This window comes from Myxocyprinus asiaticus, chromosome 15 (assembly GCF_019703515.2).
Source record: "Myxocyprinus asiaticus isolate MX2 ecotype Aquarium Trade chromosome 15, UBuf_Myxa_2, whole genome shotgun sequence".
Classification (NCBI taxonomy): domain Eukaryota; kingdom Metazoa; phylum Chordata; class Actinopteri; order Cypriniformes; family Catostomidae; genus Myxocyprinus; species Myxocyprinus asiaticus.
Window position 1 is genome coordinate 28,571,156 of NC_059358.1, and position 25,318 is coordinate 28,596,473.

Consider the following 25,318-nt stretch of genomic DNA (forward strand, 5'->3'; position numbering starts at 1 on the left):
GGTAAGTAAATAATTATAGGACTTTAATTTTTGGTTGAACGATTCCTTTAACAAAGTAAGGTTATCGCTGTTGCTGCATTCCAGCAGAAATGCTTTGTCATGATTTTTGTCATGATTGTCAACATCCTTGTTCAAATAAAGGAGAGCCTCTTACGCAGGACGTATTCAGCTCCATCATGATCAAAGTCTGCGTCCTCTGGGAAGTGGTTGATCTGGGAGCACACACCACGCTTCACCCCTACAAGCACAGAAATGAGAACATCAGATCTAAGACATTTCAGCAGTAAACTTCACATAATGTGCATTTGTTCATTCTGAGGTTAATTGAATTGAGAGTGAACTGCTTCACTATACCTAAAACTTTCACACTCTCCCAAATATATAATCTACACAAACATGCAGGGCACCATGTCCCATCTTACCATAGGGGGGCACCAGAAGTACTAAGTAAACATTAAAATAATTTGTTAAAAATCATAATGAACTGTACGTTTGATCACATGATCATATATATAATGGCCTAATCCACAATCCAATCTTATTTATTTGTTTATTTTTTATTTTTTTAATTAGTCAGGAATCCAAATGTTTGATTTTAGCTCTTTATAAAGATCTCATTCTCTTTATTATCATTCTCCTTCGTTAAGGTGCTTAGGCAGTGGAACAGAGATGCAAACAAAATGCACACCACTGAAATCAGACAGCCCTGGAGTCATTTGGGCAGTGAATATCTACCCGCTCCAGTGCTGGGGGTCTACTGCTGACAGACACACAGACTGACACATTATGATGACATCAGGATGCACTATGAAGACAGCATGACTGGTGTTGGTTGATGGAGTGGGAGGAAGATTGATTGATGAAACACAGACGAAGGGAGAGTTGGACAGGTGTGGGGGGATTTCACAGTTGTTTGTCTTTTTATATTCCAGTCATCTAAAGAGATGGGGGCACAAAGGGGTAAGGCCCTGGAAAACCCTGCTGAAAAGGCCAGCACAGCTGGTAACCAACATGTTTGTTTTTTTAGATGCTGGTGTACTGGTGCCCCACCAGGCTTCTTAACTGTCTTTTCTGACAAGACTTGATCCGACAGCTTTACTAGCAAAAACACTGCTAGTCCACCTGCTAGATCAGGGTCACCATGATTTTGCTAAAACATTTTCCTGAATCAACATATTTTGCATTCCTTTAAAAAAAAAATAAAAAAGAAAACAGTCCATATCCCTAACTGTAACCTAACCATAAAATGAAAGGGAAATGATAGGTTAATAAGAATAGTGTACAAACCCCCTAAGCATAACTCTAACATGAACACAAAATCTAACCCCAAAATCTGACTGGTTAACATAATTATTTGAGGACCAACAAAGATGTTGATCCAGGAACGAGTACCACTTGGCAAAATCACAGTCACCGCTAGATTAGCACCAAACCAGCACTAACCAGCCTGTACCTGCATGGGAATTCGTTTTTTTCAGCAGGGGTGAACAGGAGAATCTGGGATCACCATTTTGACTAGTTCTTAAAGATACAGCTTGCATAAATGGCCTGAGGTCTTTCCTATAGATACTGCAATCAAGCAATCACCCACAGAAATGAGAATGACTTGAGAATAATTGAAAAGAACTGATCTACAGTCACTAATGGGATGTTGACCCTGCTTACCATGACCTTGCTCTTTCTTTTTTAGGACAACTGATCTGTTAGCTATGTGCAAAAAAAAAAAAAAAAAATCAACTCATTAACTTTGAGCTGAGTAGTATTAGCCTCCACTACTTATTGCTTTGGCTTTACAGCAGTAGAGGAGTCCAGACAAAGGGCAGATCAAGGCCCAATAAATATGTGTATCTATAGTAGATTTGGGGAAATGTGGCAATAGCTGTGTCCCAAGACGCACACTTCTGCACAATTCTATGACATTTTGTAGTGTGAGTAGTATATTCACACTGAAAATGCAACAAGAAAAGCACCTGGATGATGTACTTCTTCAACCAAAAAACTGAGAGTGGAATGTTGGATGCTTCTTGCACTCAGCACTTGAACGCCAACAACATTCATGGCGTAGTGGACTAGAGCACATAACTGGTAATCAGAAGGCTGCTGGTTCAATCCCTACAGCCACCACCATTGTGTCATTGAGCAAGGCACTTAACTCCAGGTTGCTCCAGGGGGATTGTCCCTGTAATAAGTGCACTGTAAGTTGCTTTGGATAAAAGTGTCTGCCAAATGCATAAATGTAAATACCTGGCTGCAACACTGGCTTTACAAAACAATTGTAATTAATGATGAATATGACAACTAGCTAAGCTTCTGTGAAGACATCACCTTATAAATGGGAGTTGAATGCATTATCATCACCCCACCCTGTGTGAATATGTACATTATTTGAGATATAAGTATTGGACTAAGGTTGGCTAACACACTAAAGCTAGCAGCAACCCATTGCGCACATTTGAAATATAAATTCCATCAGCTGAAAAACGGTGAATATTTTCAAGTAGTTAAAAATGTTAGGGTTCCATTTAAAATTATACCACCCTTTAAAAATGCATACACTATATGGCCAAAAGCATAGTGTATAGTGTATGTGCATAGTGAATTGTGTGTCATTTGAGACAGCTATCAGTGCACCTGTTGTCACACGCTAAGCAACCTTTGCTGTTTGGATTAATCTGGCTGCTAACGTCCATTCTGACATTCATTATGCAGATACAAAATGGCTGCTGTTTCCACTTCACCTGCTCTTAATTGTGTTTCTACTAAGCATCCATCTTGGCTCTAATCCCCTGGAGAAAGCAAGGATGTTTTGACCTCTAAACTGTGCCAAGTGTGCTGTGTAACACTGCAGCTACCAAAAAGGGCAAAGAAAGAGAGAAAAGTGAGGATATAATGAGATCGAGTGAGAAAGAAAGTGAGAGAGGAGAAGAGAGAGAGAGAAGACGAGCTGCTGTGGTGATTGGGGCATCAGACTTATCTTTAATTAAATGCTTTGTTATCAGAGAGCTTAGCCATAAGGCTAAATTAGCAGAACACAATGGTTGGCTGCAGGCGGAGTGGAGAGCGAATTACACGGGGATGAGTGAGAACATCCCTCTGTGCTGACCTCTCAATGCAATCAACTCAGCCTTTCAAGGCCTTTAGAGGCTTTTGTGCTATGCTCTTACTCTGAAAACTCTTTAGCTGTAAATGCTCATATCCGGGTTGAGGATGTTTATCAATTTTTTTTATTTATTTTTTATGATTTTGTTTGAATTAATTACCCTTCAATACCAGTTAAAATACTCCCATGAACTACTTTTGAAAGTGTTTCATTTTGTACATACTTTTTATACAGAGATTATAAGAATAATTTCAAACACACTTAATTATGATAATAAGTGAATAATATGCATTATATAAAGCCTGTAAATTATCAATTTGATGAATAATTAAAGTACATAATGATATTATGATAAGAACATTTTTGTTATGGGAATTGTTACCATGCATGTAAAATTATCTACCATTTAGTATTAAACTGCATAATTGCTGATATGATCAGCAGTATTACAGTAGAAATTTGTACATACAGTATATCACACACACACACACACACACACACACACACACACACACACACACACACAGCATATACACATTTATATGTCTGCAGATTCTGCTAATGTTTATCATTTAAAAAAAGAGGGATAAAAAAATGACTTTTTTTATTTAGGACTGCCCTGATGAAGCTGTTTTAACAGATATTTACGTATATTCCACAAGACAAAATAATAACTGAATTTACACAAATGATCCTGTTTAGAAGTGAACATCACCTTGGTTCTTAATATGGTGTGTTGCTTCTTTGATGATGAATGACTGTTTGTTTCTTTTATAATAGTTGTGCATGAGTCCCTGTTTTGTCCTGATCAGTGAAGATGTTCACTGTTCTTAAGAAAAATCCTCCAGGTACTGCACGTTCTTTGGCTTCCCAGCATCTTCTGCACATTTGAGTTCTTCCCAACAGTGGTTGTGATTTCATCCAGCTTTTGACACTTACACAATTGAGGGACTCATACAACTAGAACCAAGGGGATGTAAACTTTTTAATAGGACGATTTGTGAAAATTTTTATTATTTTGTCTTGTGTTATATATGTAAATATCTGTTATGTAGCTTCTGAAGGACAGTACTAAATTAAAAAAAGTAAATTGTGTGTGTGTGTACATATACAGTATGTACACTGGTGGCCAAAAGTTTGGAATAATGTACAGATTTTGCTCTTATGGAAAGAAATTGGTGCTTTTATTCACCAAAGTGGCATTCAACTGATCACAATGTGCAATCAGGACATTAATAATGTGAAGAATTACTATTACAATTTGAAAAAAAGGTTCAGAACTTCTTAAACTACTTCAAAGAGTTATCATCAAAAAATCCTCCACGTGCAGCAATGGCAGCTTTGCAGATCCTTGGCATTCTAGCCATTGTCAGTTTGTCCAGATACTCAGGTGACAGTTCACCCCACGCTTCCTGTAGCACTTGCCATAGATGTGGCTGTCTTGTCGGGCACTTCTCACGCACCTTACAGTCTAGCTGATCCCACAAAAGCTCAATGGGGTTAAGATCCATAACACTCTTTTCCAATGATCTGTTGTCCAATGTCTGTGTTTCTTTGCCCACTCTAACCTTTTCTTTTTAATTTTCTGTTTCAAAAGTGGCTTTTTCTTTGCAATTCTTCCCATAAGGCCTGCACCCCTGAGTCTTCTCTTTACTGTTGTACATGAAACTGGTGTTGAGCGGATAGAATTCAATGAAGCTGTCAGCTGAGGACATGTGAGGCGTCTGTTTCTCTAACTAGAGACTCTGATGTACCTATCCTCCATTTTAGTTGTACATCTGGCCTTCCACATCTCTTTCTGTCCTTGTTAGAGCCAGTTGTCCTTTGTCTTTGAAGAATGTAGTGTACACGTTTGTATGCAATTTCAAGCATTGTATAGCCTTCATTCCTCAAAGCAATGTTTGACTGACGAGTTTCTAGAGAAAGCTGGTTTTTTTTTTTTTTGCCATTTTTGACCTAATATTGACCTTAAGACATGCCAGTCTATTGCATAGTGTGGCAACTCAAACACAAAGACAATGTTAAGCTTTATTTAACGAACCAAATAGCTTTCAACTGTGTTTGATATAATGGCAAGTGATTACTCAAGGATAAGATGTTGGAGTGATGGCTGCTGGAAATGGGGCCTGTCTAGATTTGATTAAAAATGACTTTTTTCAAATAGTGATGGTGCTGTTTTTTTACATCAATAATGTCCTGGCTATACACTGTGATCAGCTGAATGCCACTTTGGTGAATTAAAGTACCAATTTCCTTCCGAAACAGCAAAATCTGTACAATTCCGCCAGTGTATGTGTATATGTGTGTGTGTGTGTGTGTATATATATATATATATACATATTTAATGTGGCCTGTTATTATATGAATAAACATACACTGTATCTTCATAGGCCTCCCCTAGTAAAACCAAATTATCAGTTATAACTTTCTATAATTAAGTCAAAATACCAACACTCCTGTTTTCCAAATAAGCATACAAATAACACTGATACACAGGTGTCACCCCCCACAATGTAACCAAGATTAAAGATGGTGGCTGACCCTCCAGACAACAGATCCTCCACAGGCCAGAATGCGTCAGGGCCCCGGGGTCCTTCTTGTCCTTATTATGGGGATCTTCTTGTGTGGAATTGGTGGTGCTGTTGCAGATGAGTGCCCGCGAGTAGAGCCAATAATCAGTGCCGATAGCCACTGTCATCAGGCCAAAGGATGCAAAAGCACCCACGATGGTGAGAAGGATCTGTATGCCCTTCTCACACACCATGCCTATGAGAGAGAGAAAGATGCAAAGATGAGGGAAATGGAAATAAATTGAGAGAAATGGAAAACAGAAGGAAACATCTTGGATCTTGTCATGTCCAGAAGAGAACTGTAGCCCATGCAGGGTCCAAAATCACCATTTGCCATGTTGCAAATTCAAGTAAAGATTTCAGAATTTATATATTGCAGAGTCACTTGCCAATGGCTAGTAAATTTATATTAGGAATGACAGCATAATTCATGCTGTAATTCAACTTTAAAAAGTGATAGTCTGACCCTTGCTGATATAAGTGACGTTAACTCTGTTGCAACTTGTGTCCTTAAATAACTTTTACCTCAGTAGAAAATTGACCATCAGAAGTTTATCTAGGATGCTGTAAGGTGTTTTTTTCTCTCTCTTTAGAACTCAATGTGGAGACACATATGTGGAGTACTGTATTTCTCACATTAAAATGAAAATATAAGGGAATTTCTAATGCGTTTTCTTGTTTTGTGACAGGTGCAGTTTCACTGGAAACTAGCTCATCTTGTATATAATACTGTGAGTGATAAAGAAAAAACAGCTAAATAATCCCATTGTCATAAGGACAAAATATTCATGGCAAGTAAGAAATATTTATGATTGCTAAATTCGCCCACCATTGGCAGGTGGGGCAAAAAGTTTAACTTTGAACATTAGGCCCTTGTATATCTACAACATGTGCTTAAACTGTGCCAAAGCTCCAACTTCCCTCCTTGGGAATAAAGTCCATGAACTTAGGCCATTTTATAGTATTGTTACTTGATTGAATGACAGAAGTCAGAAGAATAAAAATAATATTTTATACCTGACGGCGAGTTTCTGTCCTTCGACTCAATTTTGAAATCTTTCTTTTCCTCGTCAGATGAGAATGTGCTGTCCCCTCAATCCGGGCAGCATCCATCGACTGTCCTCACACACTCCTCCTCTCCTTCCTGCACTCGTTTACTCCCCTTCTATCTCTACTGCTCAGGTCAACCACGCTGGGGAAGCTTCTTGTGGACTCTGATGTAAATAATCTCACTTTCTGTCAGTACTGGTCATTGCTGATGAAGAACCTAAAGAGAGAGAGAAACTGGATTCTGCCACAAAAATAAATAAATAAATAAAATAAAAAAGTGTTTGGGGATTGTTGGGCAAGAAATCATTTTAAAGAACTTGGAGGGAGAGGGGCAAAGGCAGGTCTGCTCTGTTACCATGGTAACACTGAATTACAAAAGTTTGGGCATGGAGCGATTGGGGGGGTAGTTTCAATCTCTTTCCCCTTTGGACGAGGAATAACTCACAAACATGCAATTCAGCAACATTACATGCACTGGATCATTGCATGTACATAGAGACTCCCTGACCTAGCAGGCACGCACACACGGTGAAAACCTATAAAACCAGAGGACAGTCGCGCAGTACGCATAATTTAGCAAACATAATTTAGCAGACATGATGCAGTGCTGCCTTTCCTGTTAATAATTTATGATGCAATGCACAGCCATCAAAATGGGTTAAACCCTGTTTGCATGGTGAGCCTCTTTAGTCAGATTTGTACTGCATTTTTACTCAAAAATCCCTATGTAGTAAAGCGAGAATGTAAAATCTGGGCCAATTTTATTGATGTCAGTGGCACATTGGTAAAAATTCATTTTGTAATTTTGAGATTTTGTACATTTAACAATTCAAATAAAGATGCTAATAAGTTGTAAGAATAAAAACAAGATGATATGCGTGATATTTCCAACCATAAAAACAAAATACCAACACACACAAACCCTCAAGAAATGTTTCCTAATAATGTTTTTTTTTTTTGTCTTCCTGAATCTAGTCTTTTTTGCTTTCTAAAATGCAAAAGTGCCAAAAATAAAATAAAAATAAAAAATAAAAATTTTAATTAAAATTTGAAAAATGTGAACAAATAAATAATAATAATAACATAATAAATTAATAACCACTTGCTTGATCTGAACAAAATAGGTGTCATTTTAAAGCCTAGAATCTGGACTTTACAATATGTATCGCAGATGCTTTTTAATTTACTGACAAATAAGAATTGTTTTGTTCTCATCATTTGCAATAATTCGTTATCACAACAATTATATTCAGAGTTGGTAAAATCACAAAAAAGATGAGACAGCCATGTGTTATATATCGTTAAAAAGGACTCCAATTAGTAGAATGCAATAAGCAAATTTGTTTCACTCAGAGGTCAAACTGCAGTGAGTATCAGAGTATGAAATTCCCATAGGCACACATAAATATATTAAACAGAAGTGTCTTTTTGTCAAATTTTTCCTTCTTACTTCCCGAAACATACATATAACATAGACAATGGCATATCGTAACTTACAGCAGGCTATCCTGATTCAAATGAGCCCAAAAGCAACATAATATAATAAGTAGATCTTGAAATGTTCCTCATAGAGTGTACATGGAAAGATGATGCACAGTAGGGCGCTCAACACACAATGTGTGTGACTGTATACTTTTATGTGTGTGTGCGTGTACATGTCCGAGGACTTTGTGTGTGCAAACATGCATCCAAATATGCGCTCATCTAAAGGATTGGGATGCTCCTGAACAACTACTATTTAGGTATTTAGGTACTGTAGTAAAACTAATAAAATGTAAAGAAAATGGCCATTTTTTTATTTTTTATTATTATATTCATATACTATGAACAAAGTCAAGGAATTGTATTCCAATTGTATTAAGTAAAAAAAAAAAGTCATCCGGTTCAAAACGACCAGACCACAACATAGATGTTAAAGGCATTGTTCACCCAAAAATGAAAATTCTGTCATAAAGTTATTCACCTGCATGTTGTTCCAAACCCATACAACTTTCTTTCTTCTGTGGAACACAAAGATACTTCAGTTAGGACAACTCTCGGAGTAGTTTATAAAATATTTTATTAATGTAAATGACATTGGAGTAGATCTGGCTGCCAGACACGTGGGCTGCAGTGAGGTGGATTTAAGTCACATGTAGCTGGCCATGTATCCCTAAATGTGTTGCTTATGTGTTCCTGAAAGGTTTATCTAGTGACCCAAATAAGTGTGTGAGTGATTAAAAAAAACTTAAAGTGATTAAGCTAAGTATATGCAATTTGTGCCATGTAGAGTTTTCTAATTGAACTCAATATTCATTTCAGTTAGGATATCTCTTTAAAATAGATTAAAGATTTTTACTGATGGTGATGACAGTGAACTAGATCTGCTTTACGCATGCTGCTGCCGAGACAGAAGACAGACAATAAAAAAAAAAAAGAAAAAAAAAAGAACAACAACATTAATTCAGTTACCTATTGATTAAGGTCTTCGTAAAGGTGATAGTAAATAGAGAGTTCACAGCATCAAAGAGTGTGTTATGGGACATTATAAGCAGTTCGTTTCACTTACACTAATGTTATCACGATAACAAAATTTCAGTAGTCGGTACCGATACCAATGAAATTTCAATATTACAGCAAAAAATGTGCTAATATGGTAGTGTGTTATTGAACACACTCCTTTAGCCTATTTGAAGTTAAATTTCAATGTAAGTAGTAAATTAAAAGATATGCATGCTTCCTTCAAGCATGTATTGCTTACTGTAAGTGTTTTCAAGCAGGGCCCTACTGAAATCTGTTTTATTTTTTCCCAAATGCTTTTTTCTTTTTTATTATTTTTTGCAGAATTCCATGTCTTAAAATTAGAATTAATTTCATCATCAAAATGGTGTCTCATCAAATTAATTCTTAAAACTTTTAAAAACTTTTAACAAGTAAAAAAATAAAACAATTACTTTGCAATATACCATTGCATTTTTAACAAACCTTTATTCAGTACAAAAGCATTCTTGCTTGTGATATATTGTTTAATTATTATTATTATCATTATACATTAATTATTAGTTATTATTACTATTACTACAGTGAATATTACATTTTACTCAGTTGTAAAATATTTCTGTTACTATTTCTTCCATTTTTAGGCGGCTAGCTTTTATTTTGAATCATGCTTTTATTTTGACATTGAAGCTTCACTTGTCCAAATAAACAGTTCTCTACATGGCCCAGTGTGATCGTCAAAGCACAAATTATGTGATTTAATTATATAAATAAATAGTCTACATGTAATACACGCTTCACAGTGGATTAGTGCTCTGCTCTGTCATCTCATACCACGTGCATGATTCTCAAATTCTGTGGAGTTTCCAGTGTATGAGCAGTCTGCTTCACACATTCATTTAAAGCACACAGCTCATACAGACTTTCGCAGTTTAATAATCACACTAGGACATATCAGGATTTAAATTTGATTAATTGTCCATTTCAGTATAAAAGTAGTAACAGAGCACACGCTGAAATAAGCACGTGAGCATTTGAAAGCAGTCGTGTGTCAGTCAAACAGCGTGCGGTTACTGTCGGTAAGTCGGTACTCGGTACTACCAGTACTGTAGAAAAACTGGTATTGTTATGTCTTTTTTATTTTAGTACCGACTTGGTACCAAAGTGCTGGTACTTTTGACAGACAACACTAGAGGTGTGTAATTGCCATCAAATGACACTTTTCTCTTTTTAAAGTGACTGTGATAATTGTTTGCCTCAATTCTGATTCACAGTCTCCACAGATTTCAAATTACTGTGTAATTCTTTTACAAAAAACATCAGTTAAATATGCTTAACAATGTCACTCTGCATTCCAGCCCACCTAATAATATTATCCATTATGTTTAAGAGAATATTTTGCCAAAAACTGTGCAGTTCATGGCAATCTCCCATTCATTCCTGTTGGGAGTTCTGCAGAGCTTCCTTCTGCAGTGTGAGGGGGGGTTGGGGCAGAGCTTAGCGAAGGATCAATAGGTGTACCTTGTTGTGACTGTCAGTTTTTTGAATGAAGACGGTGAATTGGTGGTAAACAACAGAAACATCAGAAACGGTGAGGTCTAATTAATGTTTGAATGAAAGAGTTGCGTTGGGGAACTGTGAATTCTCTAGACCTTAAAACTCATAAAAGCTATGAGGAAAACACATTCTAGCATGCTGTATGTGTAATCATCAAAACACCAGACCTTAACAGGTGCAGTATCTATGCAGAACGGTAGTGAGAGAGGTAGTGTTTATCTTTGTCTTTGGGGGATTCTTTCTTTATCCCATTCAGGAGCAGCCAGATGGATGGATGACCAAGACTAATGATGTTAGGATCCTTCAGTCGCAGATGGAATTGAAAGCCTGCTAGGGTGGCTTTGACAGAGTTGGGTTGCAGTTTAGAGTGTTGAGAGTTAAAACAGTGTAATATGAAGGCACATATATTGGACATGTTTATTGGAAGAGCGGGAACAGAAAACCAGCACAGAAAGATAGGAAATAATCACAGACTGAGTCATAGGATTTGAGTGAGGATTTAGCCATCCCCAAACTCATATATTTGGCGGCAGTACCTTCACTCCCTATCCTTAGATTACGCAGTATGCGTAGTCACCAACTCACAATCAAACCCTAGGGTGGCACAAGAAACTCCACCGGCTGCCCTTACTCACATATTACACGTTATTCAAGGACCTGGTAGCAGTCACGTAACACAGACGATCACCTTGCGCTCAAACTTTCACACCACACCTCACAACTCACAAAATTAAACAATTAATAGAGGGAATAGAAGCCACCTTATTTGTAATTTAGACTAATGCTTGTTTGTTGGATATGAAAGTGATCTGTGTACCTTGTCATCACCCCACAAAAGGTGCACAATTATGATGGAGTAGAGTTGATCGAGAATTACGAGGTTCTGAAGGTTTGAACAGATTCAAACAGCTCGAGAAGTCTGAATGCACGCAAAGATAGGTTTTGCGGAAACAAAAGTTGGCATGCATTATTGAATGCAGGCAAGTTTCTCGAGAGGAAGAGAAGCTACCATACGCTGACTGTCGAGGTTAATTCCTAGGAACTCTTATGAAGTGGTGGGACCAATAGTTTTTTTTTTCAGAGAGGGACACGGCAAGTTTAGAAAACAGACTTTAAAGTAGGAATAAGTCTGGTGGGGAACTAGAAAAATCAACCAAAAGAAAATCATCTAAAAGGTGTAAAACTAATGGTAAATGTGTTATGGATCCAGCAAAGCACTTCCAACAGAGTGTTGGAGATCCATGGACTACTACGGCAACCAAGCTTGACGGTCGGCAAGTATAATTTTTGATCGCCACTTGCTCTAAAAAGATGCCATTCGAATGGCTGGAGGCATGATTTTAATGGCATCTGATGTCAGCTTTCCATAGCTGAGCACCTTGCCAGCTGTTTTAATAAACTGAATGCCGAGATCGACTGAAGCATAGAACAAGGAAGAGACTATGTGTGTCAGAGAATGAGACTGTTAATGCTAGGAACTGAACTATAATTTAGATCTATACTATATATATAAGCCTATATATAATCAGGGTTGGGAGGGTTACTTTTGAAATGTATTCTACTACAGATTACAGAATACATGCTGTAAAATGTAATTTGTAACATATTCCATTAGATTACTCAAGGTCAGTAACGTATTCTAAATACTTTGAAATACTTCTTCAGCACTGGTAGATTTTTTCACTTGTTTTGACTATAAAAACTCTGCCAGTACAGTAAGACAAAATACACGTTAAAAATACATTCTCTGAAAAACCTAAATATCTATGCGGTGTTGTTTCTAAAAGGTTGTTTGATATTTTTACAGGAAAACAATACAAAAATTATTATCAAGAATACAATTTTTGCCCTAATATCAAAGGTCTTACTAGAAAAAACGAAATTATGATCTAACGTGAATTTTCTTGATACAAAATATGATCGTGCCTGGTAACGTGCATGTAAAATGGCTAGAAATAGCATTTTAGCTTAGCGTAACGCTGACAATTTACACAAGATTTCTTTCTATTTCTTTCTAACTTCTCTGTCTGCTCATATGAATGTAACACATCATAAGAAAGTGTTTCACCGCTGTTCAAATGCACTTTGGATTGCATCATTTATATGTATAAATGTTTTCCATCTGAAAGGACTAAATATTAAATGAAACAAATGACAATAAAATGCAAAGTAATCTCTTCAGTAATCAAAATACTTTTTGAATGTAACTGTATTCTAATTACCAATGATTTAAATTGTAACTGTAGTGGAATACAGTTACTTATATTTTGTATTTTAAATACGTAATCCCGTTACATGTATTCCGTTACTCCCCAACCTTGTATATAATATATAACAATATATTTAATTATATACAACAGTTAGTTCTGGTCCTCGAATCTTGATTGGACGAGAGACATTCCATGAGAACTGATAGTCTGACACCATCAGCACTCGGACGCTTCACTATGTGTATCACTCCGCTTGTGTTCGTGCCGTTCTAAACTAAAGTGTAAGAGCAGTGCATATGTGTTAAGAGCTACGGTTTGTCTTTTTTTACATGTATTTTTTTTTTTACATTACATATGTTAGCCAGCAGGTGGTGGCAAAAGATAATTTTATGTGTAATATGAGCCAGTTAGGTGACGTGAAGTGAATCCGCTTTAGCCAGTGTTTACATTCAACACTATATGATCGCTTGCACTATTAAAGCTAGGAAATAGCTTTAAACGGTTTTAAACGAACAATTTCAGCATTATGGCTCATCACAGTTGAGAGACACAACAGACTGATTAATAACACAAACTGAAGGTGCTTACCTCTTATCGGACTTTCCACATTGGAGTGGACACACTGTTTAAAATGGAGGACATTGCGGTTTCTATAGTGATCGACTCTTGCGCACTGGCTACCGCGAAATAAGTAGAATTACCCCCGCTTGGAACGCTACTTTTCCACTGAGAACGCTGATCTTCAGAAAGCTGACAGCATCTCTGCTTGGGTGTGGCAACAGGTGATCGCACACACTCCATCTCTCTCTCTCTCTCTCTCTCTCTCTCTCTCACACACACACACACACACACATTCATCCATTCTTGTTTATCCAATAATTTGTTAGAAACAGCACAAGCCATGATACTATTTCTGAAGTGACATTTTTGAATTACTAACGGAGGCTTGGATGCATCATTTGGTTTGAACCAGCAACAGCAGATTCTGATCCGTCACGTAAGAAAGTAGTTCCATGCACAAATGCCTTTTTATGACCGTTCTCAGTTTTTCCTAATTTTTTTACATTTACTTGTTCATTGAACTATTGTATATAAGCAATATCACACTCGCAATTGTGCTATATGGTCCAAAATCAGCACTGCTGTGATTACCTACAGCACGAGGCCGCATGTAGGGCCATATCGCACTCTTGCTCGTGTGATATTGCTTAATTATATTATGCCAGAATAATGTATTATTTTATATGATACCAGAACATTTCCTGGTAGCCAGATCTAAGGAACTGAAACAGAAATAGTCAAATGGATAATGTGGATAGGGGCCAAATAAGTAGCCCTTCTCCACCTTCTTGAATTAGGTTATCTACAACATAGGCTAATGTGTTGACAAGAGATTTAATTTGCCAGTCCGCGATGGAAACGCGCTTATGGGCCAGGTGAGTGATCCGGCGTGTTTTACCCGAAAGATTTATGTTTCCCTCTGTGTCCACTGGTAGCAAATATCTTGTTCATCCCCCAAATCGGCAACAAATATAGCTTCTTCTGGCTCAGAAAATTCAAGGTGAAACGAAGGAGAAATGCAAAAGGAGATAAAAATGGTGATGATAGGGGAAGTCAGCATGTTCTGTACGAAACTGCACTGAAAGCTCTGCAAGGCTGCGCTGTTGAACTTGAATCCAAGCCGTTGAGGTGAGTACCGTTTTTATACATTTCGACAGAAGGTTGTTATTGCCTGATTGGTTTATGTAGAGGCGTGTCCGGAACTGAACCTATCGGTCTGCGCCATGTAGAGTTTCCTAAGTGAACTTAATCGGACATATGTTATGCAGAATTTTAGTCTCAAGTCACCATTCAATTTCACTGTATGGTGAAAAGATATGGGATCAAAATCCCGTCAAAAGTATTGCAGTCACGGATCCATAAATAATAAGCGTGAATCAAAATAATTAGCGCAGATCAAAAAATAGCAAACATGAATCAAAAATACAGTATATAAACACACACACACACACAAAAAAAAAAAATGTAAGTTATCAGAATTGCAAACAAAATCATGTTTTCCTTGGTTATATTACTGTTTTTGTGCTCTGACAATTTTGCTCATATTTTCATTTTTTAATTTGTTTTTTGTACGCTTACGCTGTATTTTTCTTCGCTTTTGTTCCCAAGTTCTATGCTTGGTTTTCCAAAACTTGTGAGTAGAGTTTCATGTAAATCAGGGGGCATTTTGTGTCCATATTGGTCCACTAGTTCTTGATCGACAGCTCCTCCTCTAGCCAGTCATTTGAAGAGGGGAGGTGACATCACTCCAGTGCAACTCCAACGGCTGCTGCTCAATATTATATTATTTGTGGTTGCTAGATATGTTATGTAGTGATGTTTGATGCATGTTTTTACTAGCTGTACCAATGTAGTCGTGAGTTCAGAACCCAACTTGATCCGCTTTTCCATGTTGCTGAATGTGCCGTTATGTACTGATCCAATGTTGGCACCGTTAGCACGGTTAAATGTTGTTTCTTTTTCCACGATTCTGAGCAAGATCAGAAACAAGTGACCAAGCATCCCCACGTCAGTAAATAACGCAATAAAGTTGGCTTGATGCTGGACATTCTTTATTCACAAATAGTCGGAAATCTAGGGACGTCTCTAAAGATACCGGCAACATTGGCGCATACATATCCGAAACATATACAAACATTTCCATAACATAGAGTATACAACTTCAGTAACATTTGAAGCAAATTACTTACAGGCATACAACCAACTCCAAAGTGTGCATGTAGGTGTCAGAAATAATGCACACCTTTTAGATTTTTGATATAATTAAAAAAATAAAAAGTACAATTATATGTAAGCATTTCTATATTCATCAATATTGTAATAGTCCTTGGTGTTTATTTCATGGAAAAGCGGATCAAGTTGGGTTCTGAACTCACGACTACATTGGTACAGCTAGTAAAAACATGCATCAAACATCCACACCAACCCAGCCTTGTTTTGTTTTTGTTTTTTTAGATATGCAGCCAATAACCTACAAACAAGGAAGTCTTAAATAATGCCTAAACTAAAGACTCTGCTAACTAAATTCAGCTGACTCGATACATGTGTTAACGGACTATGATAATGGCCTACTCGGACAACACATTGTTTCCTAGAGCTGGCAGAAAATACTCAAAACAGACACAAGCAGCGTATCTATCAACCACAAATAATATAATATTTAGCAGCAGCTGTTGGAGTTGCATTGGAGTGATGTCACCTCCCCTCTTCGAATGACTGGCTAGAGGAGGAGCTGTCAAGAACTAGTGGACCAATAGGGACGCAAAATGCCCCGATTTACATGAAACTCTACTCACAAGTTTTGGAAAACCAAGCACAGAACTTGGAAACAAAAGCAAAAAAAAAAAAAAAAAAAAAATATATATATATATATATATATATATATATATATATATATATATATATATATATATAGTAAGCATACAAAAAAAATGAAAATATTTGTCAGAGAGCACAAAAAACAGTAATATAACCATGGAAAACATGATTTTGTTTGCAGTTCGGATGACTTTGCTTTAATTTTTCTGTTGTTGTTTTTTGCAGCATATTTTAAATGTGTTTATATATTTTTGATTCATGCTTGTTATTTTTTGATCTTCGCTATTTATTTTGATCCACACTTTTTATTTATTTTTTTGCTTATTATTTTTTTATCTGCACTTATTACTTTTTGATTCACGCTTACTATTTTGATTCACGTTTATTATTTTTGGATCCGTGACAGCAATACTTTTGACGGGATTTTGATCCCATAAAAAGATGCAACAAAAAGTGAATGGTAACTGAAACTAACATTCTGCCTGACATCTCCTTTAAATACTGTTCCTTGGAAAAAATAAAGTCACACGGGTTTGGAACAACATGAGTGTGAGTAAATGATGACAGAATTGTAATTTTTTTTTTGGTAAACTAGCCCTTTAAGAGGGTCTTTATTAATTAGCTTGGGTCTTAAGAGGGTCTTTACAAATAGCTTGAACAATCAGATGGGGAAAATAGACATGCCCTGTCTAATTTTTGCAACAAAATGATTTACACAGTTTCTCTTGCTACTCTTTTATGGTTAATATAGTGTTCTTTTCAGCAATGAAAGCGAGGGAGAAAAAAAGAGTAACAGCACATTTCCACACCCTCTGTCTCAGCTGGAAATAAACCATCATGTGACATTCACCTATGCAAACAGGACCTAACGCTACATTACTACAGTCCCTGTCTCTGCCAGCAAGGTGGAAAGTCAACACATTCACAGACCACCAATGCCTTTATCTAGCCAAATAATCACTGATTTACAGTGCTTCACATTACCAGCTATTTTAAAGCTTCAAGTTGTACATAATATAAAGAGGTAAAGCTAAAGTCAGCCCCTTTGATAAAGTAGTTCACTACAAGCTGCATACAAGCAAATAAAAATAGCTAACTGCATCTAAGCTTCTTAAGGGGACAATATTTTGACAATTTTATCAGATCAATTAGCACAGTGACAAAACTGAGCAGTATGTATTTATCTGGCACAAATCAGTATCTTAATTACGGTGACAGAATCATAACATAAATTTGTACTAAATACAACTAATAAAACATTTAAAGGAACACTTCACCTATAAATGAAAATTCTCTCATCATTTACTCACCCTCATGCAGTCCTAAATTTGTATGACTTTCTTCTGCAGAACACAAACAAAGATTTTTAGAAGGATATTTCAGCTCTGAATATTTCAACTCCTTTTTTCACAATAAATCTTGACATTATATGTGGTATAATTTACCACAAATGTATAAACTTTTTTCCTCCTCGTAAGGATAATTATTATATCCCTGACTCAAAAATACAGAAAAGTGCTACTGATTAATACTGTAATAAGCAGTAATTTACAGAAGTTCACATAACTGCCCATAGAAAGTTGACTGAGCAGCCCTGGGGGTTTAACACCTCTGCAGGCCACAGAAACATTCACTGAGACTATATAAAGTTCTAATATTGCCTTCTGTGTGCCAGGCTGATCAGCCTCACAAGATCTGTCACTTTTAGTGTGGCTTTTTCTGTGGTTGCTACAAAACTGAAATATGTAAAACTTCAAACCAAGACCACATGCATTTCATAACTGGAAGCACACACATACTATAACACCTCATATAAAACAGATCACTGCTGTGATTCCACAGACTGCTCATTTACATTAATTGCGTAAATACATACAAACATATGGCTTGACGGACCACAAAAGTGCATTTTTATTTATATTTATTTATAGTCACACAAAGAGATATAGTTCTCATGAGTCTCTCACGTAATCAGAGTTTAATTAGAAATTTCTCCTTTTGTGTTCCGGAGGGAAAAAAATCATAATGGTTTGGAGAAACTCAAAAGTGCCTTGGTAGAACCAGACTGGTGTATTGCAGTGTTTGCATAGCTTTAGCTATAGGTGTCCCGGTGTGATTGGCGACAAGAACATATAACTTTTCAGTTGTTTTAATTAAGGTTTCCATCTTGTAAGCATACTTCATGTTGTTTGGAGACTTTGGCATAAATTAGAGCATTCTAGAATATAAAGTGTTCTTCCATGGATCCTAAAATTAAATTAAATGTACAGAACATTCAGTTTGTTCATGAACGAGAAGAGATAACCAACTGGTTCAGTGCAGGGGCGTATTCGTTCAGTGGGTCAAACCAATGATATGCTTCTTTACAGCCAGCACTCGAACCTGAACGGCTTGCGCTAAAGCCTATATACAGATTATAAATATCATGTAATATTTCTGTGTGGGTTATGTGTATTGTAACATGTTTATGTGTTATTCATACTGAACAATGAAATGCATTATTTAAAACTACACATACATCAGTTCTGTAAATGTATTTAAAATTTCATTCAATTTTAATTCTACTTTAAATGCTACCTTAAATTAACATTTGAATTCTGCATTCTGTTTGCAACCTCAATTCAAATGAAGGAAATTTTTGAAAAGCATTCTCAATTCAATCCTGAATGATGCACAGCCCTGGTAATCAGGCACAATGGCGCTTCCATTGATTTGGATAATTGATTTGCAAGGCTTGGGGGAAAGAAATGACACAAAATAAATAATTTGCTCCAGATCATTACCATACATTTGACAAGATGTGTATGTTGAGTAACCAGTCAAAACGACAGAATTAATACATTCAGACAAATCATGTCATAACTGTAAATGGCTAACCCGTAATTATGGGAAACATGTCCAATTATTGTACACAAGAATCAAAATAATTATTGTCAGTGGCGTGTGGTGGACTTTTCAAATGAGGAGGCAGAGTGCCATCTCAGCTTTGTTGGGTTTTATTTCTTCTTCTTTTTTTTCTTTTTTTTTCTTTTTTTTTTTTTTTTTACAAGTCCAATGTAAATTCCTTTTTCAGTTTCATTTGACATTTACATAGCTTTCAGGTTAAACCCATACAAATATGAAATCTGATTTAACACATCATATGATATAAAAAAGAAGGCCTATATAACAATATCTGATTAAAAAAAATAATAAAAAAAGTCACATACTTGCACATAAATGCAACAATGTACATTTCAAAATACTAAAAATTGTAACATATACAGTATTTTCCTTAAGTCATAGTTCATCATCATCTCATTTGCATAGGTTATGTACATATTTGCCCAAACAAAAGGAACTGTAGTTTTATATATATATTAATGCCATATTTTAGATTTCTGTATGGGAAGGCATAAGAAATACCTTTTGATTTTCACTGTAAATAAGCAAGAAATACTTATATTTTTGTAAGTTCAAATTAACACTATTTATCAAATGAAGTCATATCAAAGACCCATCAAGTGTATGCATTGCATTATAATTATTATATTTACATTGCTTCAAAAACAATAACTACAAGAATACAGCGAAAAGCATATTTCATGTATATTTAATCTGTGTGCCTATTATTTTACTTCTCCTTGGTAAACACTGCAGGTTTCATGAAGGCACGAGCTGACACGATGCAACGGCTTCAGTCTGTCTGCACTGGATGTGTTGACACGAATGTTCTAAACCATTTATTTGTGTTGTTGGCAGTAGTAGCACCAGCACATGAAGCACAAAATGGAATGAGAGACACCCATTTAAAATCAGCGAGCTGTGACTCGCTGCAACGGACACTTCCAGTGTAGACAGCATCATTGATTACAATGGGTTCTAGTGCTTTTGACGTGCATTGCCGCTAGTGTCCGGTGTAGACAGGGTGTAAGACCGAGCGCTCAAGTGGCTTCCTAGCACACTATTTCATGTATCAAGTTATTTCAAGTTCATTTTGATTCATTTTGGACTGACAAATTGATGTTGTCTGTGTCATTTAGTTGTTTATTGTGCACATAGTTAATCTGCTTACATCAGTTCTTCCCATTCATAGCGATCTGTGGAGACCCACTGCGAGGAGGAGAGCATGAGAGACGGGCATTATCGCATTGATTGATTGACAGCATATTGAATGAATCAGCACTAATCGGAGCCAGTGTCTCACCTCACGTGACTTTTTGCTGATTTCGGCAGTTACCCCGGCTTAAATTCAAGTCACGCTAAAATATTTCTAATATTTTATTTATTTTATTTATGTACAGTTGTTTGTTTTTCTCACCCAGTTTTTTAGGAAGCACTGCCTCCTTTGCTTCCTCTGAGAAATCGCTACTGATAATGCATAAGTCCCAGCTGCAATCATGACAAAGATAGTCAGTATGGCCTCTCTAATATTGCTCATGTGAGAGGCAGAAAGATAAAGAGACAGAAGCAGACAGACAGAGACAATGAAGGACAGAGAGAGAGAGAGAGAGAGAGAGAGAGAGCAGAGAATGGACAGAGTCAAAGCTGAGTGGAAACAGCACATAGTAATAATAAAGAGTTAAAAATGGAACAAAAACATTTGCACTGTAGTTTGAAATGCAGTTCTTCTACATCACAACAGTGGAATAGATCAACAAAAAATGACAATTTTATCATTTAATCATCCTTATGTCATTCCAAAACCATAAGACATTCTTCCATGTAACACAATAGGTGAATGTTTGAAGAATATCGTTGGCCTCTCTTTTAAATGTAATGAAAGTGGGATGTCAAACTCCTAAATGAAAAAAAAAAAAACATAAAAAGAAACCCGTATAGTGCACAAGTTGTTTTGACCACTTTTATGGTGCTTTTTGTGGTGGCTGACTCGAGTCTTTTGAATCTTTTGAATGATAAACATGACAACTGTCAAAGACGTCTGTGTAATGCATCTTATATGCACAAAAAACTTTAAAATAGTCCAGATGGGTCTCGTTTGGTGTTCAGGAATAGTTGGTCACACTAGGCCTGTCTCTCTCCCACTCTGTTTACGATATGAACTTAACGCCAGTGGGCAGGGCCTAGGGTGCAATGACACATGTTGTGGGCCATGTAAATACAACTGAGCAATGTCTCGTGACGTCACAAACACACAGTTTTTGAAACAAGACGTTTCAAACAGGTGGGAAATATAAATTTTCTTTTTAGACTGGGGAGGAAGTTTTGAGTTCTGAAATTTACAGTATGTTTTTGTAGTACAGTTACCTCTTATATGTCTAAATATCAAGGAATTGATTTTCCATTTCATGACTCCTTTAACCGTCTGGGATCGACAGACACGCTGGCGTGTCCTGCTGGATTTTTTCCTCATAACAGCGGTAACAACTTGAAATACTCCATCATTTTTGGGCATACAGATAAGTGTAAGACATCATTAGAGACTATAAAGGGTCTACTTTTATTTGTGTACACTCACAATAACAACAAAACCTTGTGCTTTTGTAAAATAAAGAAAATAAACAGGGTGCGCTTTCAGCCGTCTCTGTCTCCGCGAGCATCTTTCTGAAACACGTCATAAAAATGAACTGAAACTCCGCGAATATTTATCACACAAACATGAAACATATGTCTAAAGAAATCTTAAAATGTCTACTTTTAAATAAAACAATTCAAATTTAAAACAAATATTCTCCTACAATGTAATCTGTATGAAACAAAGCGATGTACAGTTTCTCCTGGCTCAGCTAATTATCGCTAATGAGATCACACCCACCAGCAGAGCGCGCTATTCATACGGTAATGTGCTGAGGCGATCAATGCAAATGGTAAACGCCCCCAACAGGGCCTTAAAAAGCATCAAGTTCATCATAAGATTCATTCACTTTCCTGTGCATTTGGAAGCTACACAGGTGAGGAAGCTCCTGGATAGTGATGAAGAGTTCATATTTTCCTCAAAAGAAGAGCGGGAACGAGGAATGTTTGCATTTTGAAGAGCGACATCCAGCCGAGGATACAATTTCGGATGAGTGAGTCATTTAGTTTTACTTACATTAGTTGACATGCTATTTTATATAAACATGGACATATTTTACTAGTTGGACTATTTCCAGACTTGCCAGCCAGGATTCAGAGTATTGAAATTTGAAATATGTCCTAATAGGCAAGTTTTAGTTACATAAATGTTGTTTCGGCTAAAGCAGGTATTTAAATTGTATGCTGTATGATATCAATATGATATGTAATATGATATAAAAATAATATGAATGTTTAGATTATATTTAATTAGTGTTTATGCTGCCTCATTATCATCAACAAAGCTTGTGCTTGCAAATATCTGTTCGGGTGTAAATGTGTAAAATGTGCTGTAAATATGCCCATATTAGAAAATCAGCATATTAGAATGATTTCTGAAGGATCATGTGACACTGAAGACTGATGCTGATGATGCTGAAATAGGAATAAATTGCATTTTACAATATATTCAAATAGAAAACAGTTATTTTAAATTGTGGAAATATTTCACAATATCACTGTTTTTGCTATATGTTGGATCAAATAAATGCAGCTTTGGTGAGCAGAAGAGACTGCTTTTAAAAACATTTAAAAATCTTACAGATCTAAAACTTTTAAATGGTAGTGTAGGTCTAAGGTTTTTAAGTGAAGTCTTTATGTAAAGAAATGTATAGTCAGATTACTTCTTTTAAATTAAACTTGATTTTGTGAATAAGCTACAAACAATACATTCAGGGGTCTTTGTCTCCTCAGGTGTGAATCACATCAATATTCATCCACGCCTTCTCGCATATGGCCTTTCTAACACTAAAAGTGTCTTACAAAAGTTAAATGACTATATTGTTTTGTATGAATGAGTGATCAAGGTGGTTTTCACATCATTTTTGTAGCAAAAACTCTAGGCTACAAGATCCAGTTCTCAAAAGTCTTGTGAACAAATGTTTAGTATGTGTTATATGGCCTTATTTCAGTGACTTACATTTTTGTTTTTTCAAAAACCATGCATAAACATTATTTTCTCAAAAATACAAACATGTACATACATGTTGTTCATATATTATTGTAGCCCAATTTGTGCTGAATACAGTGTTACCAGACTTTAGCCATTAATATGTTTTTAAGCAACTGAAAAAAGCACAAATGTCAAGGCATGTCAAAACTTCTCCAGGGCCCGAAACACCCTCAGACCCCAGAGGGTTAAACAAGATTGACAAACTGAAAAAAACTACATGCAGCTCCACCTCTCACGCAACCAGTCAGCAAATCCTCGTTTCTGAATGAGATGACTGATTCATTTCGTTCATGATAGAGTGTACCAGCACATTCAGTTCATTTATTAATGAGGCGACAGACTAGCTGAAGGGGTGTATTCTTCAGTGGGTCAAACCAATGATATGCACCTTCTGAGCCTACACTCGAATGCTATTAGCCTGCACTAAAGTCAGTCTTTAAAAGCAACACAAATGGAATTGAATGTCTACAAATGAACAAAGACACTTTAAAAACAGAGTTTAATAACCATTTTATCCAAAAATTGAGCAGAAAGCAGGACTTATTTTTCTAGATTTTGTCAAATGCTGGGCTTCACTTTTACCAAGACATACAGTGCATCCGGAAAGTATTCACAGCACTTCACTTTTTCCACATTTTGTTATGTTACAGCCTTATTCCAAAAAGGATTAAATTCATTATTTTCCTCAAAATTCTACAAACAATACCCCATAATGACAACGTGAAAGAAGTTTGTTTGAAATCTTTGCAAATTTATTAAAAATAAAAAACGAAAAAAATCACATGTACATAAGTATACACAGCCTTTGCCATGACACTCAAAATTGAGCTCAGGTGCATCCTGTTTCCACTGATCATCCTTGAGATGTTTCTACAATTGATTGGAGTCCACCTGTGGTAAATTCGGTTGATTGGACATGATTTGGAAAGGCACACACCTGTCTATATAAGGTCCCACAGTTAACAGTGCATGTCAGAGCACAAACCAAGCCATGAAGTCCAATAAATTGTCTGTAGACCTCCAAGACAGGATTGTATCGAGGCACAGATCTGGGGAAGGGTACAGAAAAATTCCTGCAGCATTGAAGGTCCCAATGAGCACAGTGGCCTCCATCATCCATAAATGGAAGAAGTTTGGAACCACCAGGACTCTTCCAAGAGCTGGCCGCCCGGCCAAACAGAGTGATCGGGGGAGAAGAGCCTTAGTCAGGGAGGTGACCAAGAACCCGATGATCACTCTGACAGAGCTCCAGCATTTCTCTGTGGAGAGAGGAGAACCTTCCAGAAGAACAACCATCTCTGCAGCACTCCACCAATCAGGCCTGTATGGTAGAGTGGCCAGACGGAAGCCACTCCTCTGTAAAAGGCACATGACAGCCTGCCTGGAGTTTGCCAAAAGGCACCTGAAGGACTCTCAGACCATGAGAAACAAAGATTGAACTCTTTGGCCTGAATGGCAAGCGTCATGTCTGGAGGAAACCAGGCACCGCTCATCACCTGGCCAATACCATCCCTACAGTGAAGCATGGTGGTTGCAGCATCATGCTGTGGGGATGTTTTTCAGTGGCAGGAACTGGGAGACTAGTCAGGATCGAGGGAAAGATGAATGCAGCAATGTACAGAGACAGCCTTGATGAAAACCTGCTCCAGAGCACTCTGGATCTCAGACTGGGGCGAAGGTTCATCTTCCAACAGGACAACGACCCTAAGCACACAGCCAAGATAACAAAGGAGTGGCTCCGGGACAACTCTATGAATGTCCTTGAGTGGCCCAGCCAGAGCCCAGATTTGAACCCGATTGAACATCTCTGGAGAGATCTGAAAATGGCTGTGCACCGACGCTCCCCATCCAACCTGATGGAGCTTGAGAGGTCCTGCAAAGAAGAATGGGAGAAACTGCCCAAAAATAGGTGTGCCAAGCTTGTAGCATCATACTCAAAAAGACTTGAGGCTGTGAATACTTATGTACA

At 36.9% G+C, this 25,318-nt stretch overlaps 1 protein-coding gene across 3 annotated transcripts in view; it reads right to left on the reverse strand.

The window, feature by feature from the left end:
- LOC127453521 (voltage-dependent calcium channel gamma-4 subunit-like) overlaps positions 1-25,318 on the reverse strand; it is a 49,941-nt gene that overhangs the window by 6,853 nt on the left and 17,770 nt on the right. Inside the window, exons 2-4 of one of the 3 annotated variants that reach the window (XM_051719953.1) lie at positions 6,688-6,937; positions 5,642-5,866; positions 155-238 (exon numbers count right to left, since the gene is read on the reverse strand). In XM_051719953.1, coding sequence (XP_051575913.1) covers positions 155-238; positions 5,642-5,864 — 307 coding nt within the window. In that variant the 5' untranslated portion in view covers positions 5,865-5,866; positions 6,688-6,937. Of the gene's footprint in view, positions 1-154; positions 239-5,641; positions 5,867-6,687; positions 6,962-25,318 lie in introns of those variants that run through there. The other 2 variants (XM_051719955.1, XM_051719956.1) reach the window with 2 other exon arrangements.